This window comes from Gavialis gangeticus, unplaced genomic scaffold, assembly GCF_001723915.1.
Source record: "Gavialis gangeticus isolate Ggan-Ray unplaced genomic scaffold, GavGan_comp1, whole genome shotgun sequence".
Taxonomy (NCBI): Eukaryota; Metazoa; Chordata; order Crocodylia; family Gavialidae; genus Gavialis; species Gavialis gangeticus.
Genome location: NW_017728995.1, coordinates 29,165,498 through 29,172,805, shown reverse-complemented (window position 1 = coordinate 29,172,805; position 7,308 = coordinate 29,165,498). Strand labels below are relative to the sequence as shown.

The 7,308-nt window shown below is 46.4% G+C and overlaps 1 protein-coding gene across 2 annotated transcripts in view; it reads left to right on the top strand.

Moving 5' to 3' along the window:
- AP2M1 (adaptor related protein complex 2 mu 1 subunit) overlaps positions 1 to 7,308 on the top strand; it is a 49,337-nt gene that overhangs the window by 15,905 nt on the left and 26,124 nt on the right. For both annotated transcript variants that reach the window (XM_019503400.1, XM_019503399.1), the window contains exon 2: positions 4,856 to 4,968. In XM_019503400.1, coding sequence (XP_019358945.1) covers positions 4,895 to 4,968 — 74 coding nt within the window. In that variant the 5' untranslated portion in view covers positions 4,856 to 4,894. The remainder of the gene's footprint in view (positions 1 to 4,855; positions 4,969 to 7,308) is intronic.

The following is a 7,308-nucleotide window of genomic DNA, read 5'->3' as shown; positions in this document are numbered from 1 at the left end:
GGTTGGTCTGACAGGACCTGCCACTGATGAACCCGTGCTGATTGCCCCTAAGCATGCAGTCCCCTGCTGGCCCCTCATGGATGTGTGCCAGAATAATTTTCTCCAACAGCTTGCCTAGGATTGAGGTAAGACTAACTGGCCTATAGTTTCCCAGGTCCTCCTCCTTCCCCTTTTTGAAGATGGGAACCATGCTGGCCCTCTTCCAGTCCTCCAGCACCACACCACAGCACCACGAGTGCTCGTAAAGCCATGCAGGGGTCCTGCAATGACCTCGGCCAATTCCTTTAGTGCTCTAGGGCGGAGATCGTCCGGACCAGCTGACTTAAATACGTCCAGTCCCTCCAGAAGCTCCCTAACTACAGGCATACCTCATTTTATTGTGCTCTGCTTTATTGCACTTAGCAGATGCTGCGTTTTTTACAAATTGAAGGTTTGTGGCAACCTTCATTGTTGTCTTATTTTGAGAAATTGCCACAGACACCCCAACCTTCAGCAGCCACCACCCTGATCAGTCAGCAGCCATCAACATCGAGGCAAGACCCTCCACCAGCAAAGATTATGACTTGCTGAAGGCTCAGATGATGGTTAGCATTTTTTAGCAATAAAGTATTTTTTTAATTAAGGTATGTACATTTTTTTAGACATAATGCTATATTGCACACTTAATAGACTACACTATAGTGTAAACATAACTTTTATATGCACTGGGAAACCAAAAAATTCGTGTGACTCGCTTTATTGTGATATTCGCTTTATTGCAGTGGTCTAGAACCGAACCCGCAATATCTGTGAGGTATGCCTGTAGTTCCTCACTAACCCTTGGCCCAGGTGTGCCTCCCCTGGGGCCCAGTGGGGGGGTGTCTGTTCTGGTCCCTACTTAAGAAGATGGAGGCAAAGAAATCGTTAAACATGTTAGCTTCGTCATCTGGTGTGACGACCAAATTTCCCAACGCGTCCTGCAAGGGCCCCAGATTACCCAGAACCTTCTTTTTACCCCCTATGTATTTAAAGAAAGACTTCTTATTGTCCTTAATCTGGGAAGCTAGTCCCAGTCCCATCTCTGCCCTGGCCTTCCTGACTGCCCCCCTACATCCCTGAGCGACTGCAGTATAATCATCCCTGGTGATGCCCCCAGCTTTCCATTGGGTGTACGCCTCCCTTTTAGCAAGGAGACATTCCTGGATGCTTTTGGTGAGCCATGGAGGCTTGTGTGCCCTGCTGCTCCCTTTGATCCTCGTTGGGATAACCTTCCTTTGGGCTTGGAGGATTGTCTCGTCAAGGAGCGACCACTCTCCTTGGACACCTGGCTCCCCTCCCTTCTGGGACCTCGGCGCTTCCCCAACTATCCTCCTTAGCTCGTTGAAGTTTGCCCTCCTGAAATCCAGGGCTGCTGCCTTACTGCAGGCCTTTGCCACCTTGCGCTGGATGGTGAATTCCAGCAGGCGATGATCACTGTCGCCCAAGTGGTCGAGCCCCCGCACCAGGTTGTCACCTGTGGCCAGCACCAGGTCCAACAAGGTGTCTCCCTGGTGGGGCTGTGCACCTTCTGGGTCAGATGGAGGTCCTGCACTCTGTCTAAGAACCTATGTGAGTGGTCAGACCTGGCTGACTGCTCTTCCCAGCAGATGTCTGGGAAGTTCAGGTCCCCCATGACTACCACGTCCTTAGACTTCATTACCTCTGTGAGCTGACCTAAGAATTCCTGGTCTAGCTCTTCCCCGTGGTTGGGGGGTCTGTAGTAGACCCCCACCGTTAAGTCTCTTTCCCCTCGACTGCCTTTTACTCTAACCCAAAGCACTTTATCTTAAGATGGCTGTATGCCGATAAATTGGGCATCCTTATTCACTATTAGTGGTGACATCTGAGCTTCTGTGCTGTGAGGCTAGTGGAGTACACATCTGAATTCCCAGGCAAAATTTACTAATCTTTCCCACTTAGAAGGGAAAACCCTGAAAGGATCACTGTTCAAAGCAAGGAACTGAGGAGCTTGGAGGCTTCTTTTCCGGACTCTTCTGGGGGAGTAAAATAACTCGGATGGCTGTAAACTACTTCTTGCTGACCTTCCACCCCATGAATCATTGCACCTCCAGTGAAAAATGGAATTTTTTGATGAGGGCAAATATTGATGGTTAGCAGCTGCAGACATCTTGACTATGTAGGTACTTTTTAATGAAGGGGAATTCTGGATGGGTGCCCTTTTTGCAGTAAAAAGCTCTGCAGTACAGAAATGATTCCTCAACCTCATTGTTTTTCTGACTCGGTTAAATCTCTTTTATCCTCTATGCTGCTTTATTGCAAAGGCAAACCTTGCTTGCCTCTGAGCAAAAAGTAAGCAAGCTTTGCCTTTGCAATAAAGCAGCATAGAGGATAAACCGATTTAATAGTGTGAGCAAAACAATGAGGTTGAGGAATCATAAGTGGATGAAAAGATGGTGTTGAACTAGTCCAAGGCAGTTGTCTGGCAAACCATACACTAGCAAACATAATATAAATGCAACTTTGCATATCTATTCTGTAAGTAATTCAAACCAGCATAGATTTTTCTGCTCATCTAAATGTCCACTGTGACAGGAAATGTAGTGAAGAAATATCAACCTAGTTATTGGCAGCTTTAGTGTATACAAGGCAGTGGTCCAGTTTGGGATGAGTGGCATCCTGCGTTTTAGGGTGTTCGTTTGGACTTGGAACTGGGCTGAGTAAGTAGTATGTTTTTAAAAAAAAAAAAAAAAAAAAAAAGAAATCCAGCAATGGATTGTCTTGTGCCTGTTCAGCACCCTTGACTTAATAGGTGCAGCTGCAGCACCCAAGATGAATGTTATGCTTCCTGCAGATGTAAGACTAATCTCAAAGCCATTGCAAACTCTGTGACCTTACTGCTGCGTAGTAATGAGCTTTTCTGCAGTAAACAGTTCAGTGACAACTTCCTTATTTATCTATGAGCTCTGCCTGAAATGATCTGTTCATTCAGATCTGACACCAGTAAAATAAGTCCCTCTGCAAGGGACTCCTACAATGGAAAACTTTTGTTTCTAGCTGCAGAAAATGTTAGATGTGGTGATACTGGGTCTAGGACTTGTCTGTTTTCAGAGTTTAAGTTTGTGCTGGCTAGCCGGGTTCAGGAGGCCAGATCTCTATTTCTGAGCCCTGTGGGGACCCCCAAAACATTATTTAATCTGACTCTTTGGTGCATGTGGCTGTTGGCAGTATGCTCAGTTTGCTGCTCAGCACAGTGTCCTGGGGTATTCTCTAGTGGGAGGCATCTACAAGGTTTAACAGTACCAGCTTCTGTTTGACTCTGCCAAATATCATGGTTCCAGGCAACTCAAATCAGCATAGCAATTTTTGCAACTATATGTGAAGACAAATTCTGTGCTGTAATGAGCTGCTTTATGGCCTGTAACTGCATTTCAGAAGTTATTACTGTGGAGGTGCAGCCTTGCACCTTGGAAAGAAGATGGTGGTGATCCCTGGCATAGTATGGAAGATGGCTCTGATTTCTGTGAATACGACATTTGTCTTTAGTTATTAGGGTTGTATCTCCAATTCCAGTCCAGAGAGAGGAGTATGAAGTATCCCACTTCCACTGACCCTTAACAGCAAATAGCTGCTCCTTGTATGCTTAGCTCAGGGGTGGGCAGAATGCGGCCTGTGAGCCGGATGCGGCCCACCAAGCCATCCTGTCTGACTTGCAGGGCCCCTAAAAATTTAAATATTTAGCTGCCCCTGACTACCTGTCATGCAGCCCTTGATGGCTTGCCAAAACTCAGTAAGTGGCCCTCCACCAGAAATAATTGCTTGCCTCTGGCTTAGCTACTTCTCAGGATCAGCTGCATGCTGGCTTGCCTTGTTAATTGGTGTCAATCGGTTGTTCCTCAGCCTTCATAGTAAGCATCTTGCTGAGATGAACTGCAGCATTTATTCTTGTTGGAGCTGTTTTGGGATGGGCTTATTGTTTGACAGCCTCTGGATTTGGAAACACTTTTTACAACTGAAGTGGTTAAAGGATTCTAGATTGGACATTACAATGCAGAGCTAAACAGATTTTAAGGCTTAATTTTTCCATGGTCACTGTTGCATTGTGTGGAGGTCTCGCAGCAAGGGACAAAATCTTAGAGTTGCCCCAAAACTACACTTCTGTAACATGAGCTCCTGGCAGTTGACATGCATTGCCTTCAGTTAGCACCTTACTAGCTCCAGGCTGTGCAGCTGGTGGGTTCAGGGTGTTTTGTTCAAGTTACAAAACGTGAATCCTCTATAAACTTTGGTCCACAGTAAGCTTATTTGCTTTAACACTTGGAAAGGGGTGTCTGTGCCTGGCCTTCAGCTTGAGAACTTGGCAAGAGTCACAGAACTGACTGTACATGTAGCTTCCTAGTTAAGAAGGTAGAAGAGTGAAAGACTCCTATGCCAACTGTCTGGATTTGCAGCTCTGAAAGAAGGCTAAGGTTATTCTTTCCAGCAGTGCCCAACAATGAACAGATGGATGCTAGGAGCAACTGAACCACAAAGTTACCTTCATGGTGACAGATCATTGTTCACTTGCATGAATACACTGGGGCTTCATACATAGCTTGTCCAGGCTGACAGCTGAATGAACAGCATCATGGCTTGTCTCATGCTACCACCTTGCTGGAAGTTAGTATTTTTTAAGGAGATACAGAAATGCAGTGTTTTCAAGCTTGTGACTCTAAGGGATTTGACACATCAGAATTGAGCGTACCTTTTGACCTTATACAGGTGTTGTTCATACTCCTTTTATCCCTACTAAATGTTTACAGTATTAAAATGTTGGTGCCCAATTGTGTCCAGTGTACTCGCTGCCACATACAACCTGTTGCTGTCTCTTTCTCCTCAGGTCTTATGCAACATGGGAAGAGAAGACTAAAATTCCATCATGATCGGAGGCTTGTTCATTTATAATCACAAAGGGGAGGTTTTAATCTCTCGAGTCTACCGGGATGACATTGGGTAAGTGCCTCTGCTGCATCCTTGGCCTTTGCACCCCATCCTGCCCTCCGTGCGCAGACAGTGTTCCAGAGCTGCTTCCCTCTGCATTAGCTGTGCATGCACGTGACACGGCAGCCCTCAAACTTGCTAGCTCAATTTACTTGTGAAACTCCTACACTTCTCTCCTTTACCTTCAGGGTCCTGTCTTCAGTGATACTTAGTAAGCAAGTGAAAGGGGGCCTCTGTTAGATACCCACCCCCTACAAGACAAACAGCATATTGACGCTCCAAGCACCTCTGTACTATGGATCATCTGAAGAATTGCAGTGAAGCTGGTAGCAGAGATGACCTGACCAGAGTGCAGGGCCCAGGGCAAATCAGACTGTGTGGGGCCCTGCCCCGGACACAGGGAAGTTGGCAGCAGGTTTGGTGGCAAGCGGGGGTGCCAGGTGGCCAGATGTGAAGCTGACGGCAGCGCAGAGTTGCCGTGGCTGCTCCACCCGGCTCCACAGGGCCTGGCCCGGTTGCCTTGATTTGCACCCCCTGCCCCCCTAGGGTGGCCCTGGCTGGTAGACTCCATGTTCCATAAGCTGGGCTTTAAAGTCTGAATGATAATGTGGCATTTGCCTGTCCTCAGCATACCAGTCCCATTACTCACCTGTAGGCCCTTCTGAGTGTAGGGGGTGGAGTGGTGACTGTTTCCATATGGAGAAAACTAATCTTTCTGAAGACCGGCATACTGCCAGGGTTGCAGTGAAACCAGACTTCACTTGGTAAGCAGCATTTGCTTTTGGATATGCATGCAGAGCCTACTAGGCAAAGCACACACAGCAGTCTGACTGACTTGAGCAAACGGAGGCCTCTGACATCCAAGGATAGTGGAAAGATGATGGCAGCTGTTCTGGGGGAAGCCTCCTGAGTAATTGGGTCTACCTTATCAGACCTCTGCTGTGTGCTACCTTGCTCAGTTCTTGACTTAATCTTTGCACCCCTGCCCTAATATTTCCTGTTGGAAACTGCTACCAGCTGACGTTGCTCCCTCTTTGGGAGCTGCACAGTTCACTGAAGCTAATCTTGTCCCTTTAAGTGTAGTTTTATGCTGGAAAATAATTTTGTAAAAGACTTGCTTCTATATTGTAACTCTAGTGAGTTCTAGTTGATGATCAGATTGTCCTCTGTTAAGGCTATTCATACCTATGCAAACAGCCTGAATGTGGTGAAGTGCACAGGGTCTAGTGTGGTGCAGAGAACCTCTGACGGGATGGCACGCTAGCCAAGAAGACTTTCAGATTTGATGGGGGTATAAGACATGGTATTGCCACTTCGCAGCAGATTTGCCCTCTGAGTTCTGTAGCCTGAAAAGTCCCTCTTACTCCAGAGATGGGCTGTGTTGTGGGGCTTAATTGTACTGTGAGACCAGCTGTTCCCTTCCTGTGGGAAGGGGTGTAATACAGCCATTTGACAGCACTTTTTTTTAAAGCTTGCCAGATTAATAAGATTTTAAGAATTTCCTCTTCTCACCCTTCAGTTAGCCCCCATCCCAGTCATGCTCTTGAGTGCCTGATAGCCATGGGATAGATGGAAACATGGCTATCCCAGCAGCCTGACTCCTTGATACAGGCCTCAGCTCTGCAAGTACAGAAGACTCCTTCAATGCTGAGAAACAGCCAGTCTAACTTGATAAAACTCAGTCTTCTAAGCCCCTGCAGTCCTAGACCCTCTTCAGGAGATCTTTCCTGTGTAGCTGCAAGCTCTGGCTCTTGATCAAAGGGACCAAAGCAACTTTTAAATTTGATAAAGCTATCTCTTGGATGGTATAATGGGATGGTGTTGGTGAGCAACACTAGTCTGGAGGTCAGCTTTTTTACTTTTTGCCTTGGGTCCTTTGTAAAATGTCTTGAGCAATTCTTGGTAATAGCTAGGGTGATCTTTTTTTTTTTTGAGCCCTGAAGAGGACTTAAAGCTGAGCCTGAGTTTGCTCTTTAGCCTTGCAGTTTAGGAGTTGTAAGCTTCCTTGATGTCTCCATTTTGCGGTCTAGACATATCAAACCCAGTGGCTAAGGCTTGCTAGAGGATGTCAAGCTCAAAGGTATAACTTGACACTTACTATAAGTTCTGTCCCAAGACATTCTTAAATGTGGGTGTTGGGTATTTTGTGTTAATGGGTCAAAACAGATTAAACCTTTTTGCCTTTAAACTGCTCACTCATTTTACTTCTGCATAATTCAGCTTCACAGGCTTTCCCCATACCCTGCCCTAGCCACACCAGATGTTCTGGGCCCATTGTTGCTTGCTTACTGGACTGATGGTTCAGTCTTAGTCTTATGGACTCCTTTGTCAAGGAGTCTTCTTCTAAGTTGG